The following is a 1,328-nucleotide window of genomic DNA, read 5'->3' as shown; positions in this document are numbered from 1 at the left end:
TGTGTGTTCAGTGTGTCCTCAGAGACAGTCTGGAGGAGATGAAGCAGTTCTTCTCGGTGAACAGCAGCTGCAGGCTTCCTCTGAACCCAGCACTGCTCGTCACCAGCATCAACATCCAGGTACGCACACACCTTAAAGACAGGAGACACGCCCCCAGCTGGCGTTTGTATCTGATTGGACAAAGTTAATCTTCCTCTTCTGTGGTTTCCAGTCCTGCTCGTTCTTCAACTCCAACGCTGTCCCTCTGAAGTTGTCCTTCCAGAACCGGGACCCACTGGGAGACAACATCAGTGTCATCTTCAAGGTGACGCCCCTTACTAGTGATCCCAGACACAGCGACCTCTGCGAGCTGACCTTTGACCCCGGCTGTTCTCTTTGTGTGCAGTCAGGAGACGACCTGAGGCAGGACATGCTGACTCTGCAGATGATCCGCATCATGAACAAGATCTGGATCCAGGAGGGGTTGGACATGAGGATGGTCCTCTTTAAGTGCTTCTCCACGGGGAGGGGCCGAGGTGAGCACGGACACACCTGTCCTCAGGTGTGTCAGAAAGGAGTGCGTCCTGTCCTCAGTAGGGCCGGGTATTCTCACTGATTTCTAGAATCGATTCGATCCACAATTTGATTCGATTCAATTTGAATCGGGGAAATTTTGCCTCAGACAGTCAGAAATATTATAATTCTGATCACTTATCAGCACATATCCATATTTTTATATCTATGCAAAGAAAGCTGACACTGTGAGACTTTATCACAGGTGTGAGCGTCGCAGCAGAGGCCTTTGTGTCAAAGTAGCTGAGGATGAAACAGAAACACGTGAAGGAGGTTTTCCTGGTCTGGGATTTTATAGCAGATGACCCTGAAAATATTCTGCAGTCGAAAACGAAGTGAAGCAAAGTTACAGAGGTTTGATTACAGACAGCGTTTTGCAGTTTGGCTTCATTTTAAAAAGTTTAAGTATGTTCAGCATTGAACAGCAGAAATGAGGCTTGTCAGAAGTAAAACAAAACAAAAAGCAGCGGCCGACACCGTGGACTGTTGGGTAATAAGCAGGGGTGGGTTTGGATTATCGATTTAGAGAGAGGGAGAGAGAGAGCTCTACATGAAGTGTGATTTTTATCGTGGTGGAAGCAGTCAGAGGGATTCGTGACGATGTTTATGTGAAGCTAAATATGAAGCGTAGTTTGGATCGTCTGTGGCTGCTGGTTCAGTCGACGTTGTTAGCAGATATGAAACCTGCAGCTTCAGAATCAGCGAGCTGTCGGCTTTTGTGTGTGTCCTCAGGTGTGATTGACAGGTGTGTGTGTGTGTGTGTGTCCTCAGGTGTG

General features: G+C 47.9%; 1 protein-coding gene across 1 annotated transcript; it reads left to right on the top strand.

The window, feature by feature from the left end:
- Positions 1-8: 8 nt before the first annotated feature.
- LOC102313575 (phosphatidylinositol 4-phosphate 3-kinase C2 domain-containing subunit beta) lies at positions 9-515 on the top strand (the record flags this gene model as incomplete). The annotated part of the gene is given in 3 exon segments (XM_005953620.3): positions 9-119; positions 212-304; positions 386-515. Coding segments are annotated over 3 exon segments (304 nt in total), but the record flags the coding sequence as incomplete, so codon positions are not given.
- Positions 516-1,328: the final 813 nt, after the last annotated feature.

This window comes from Haplochromis burtoni, unplaced genomic scaffold (genome assembly GCF_018398535.1).
Source record: "Haplochromis burtoni strain Fernald_Lab_line unplaced genomic scaffold, NCSU_Asbu1 Contig_6202, whole genome shotgun sequence".
NCBI lineage: Eukaryota > Metazoa > Chordata > Actinopteri > Cichliformes > Cichlidae > Haplochromis > Haplochromis burtoni.
The sequence above is the reverse complement of the archived record's forward strand: the minus strand, read 5'-3'. Positions and strand labels throughout refer to the sequence as shown.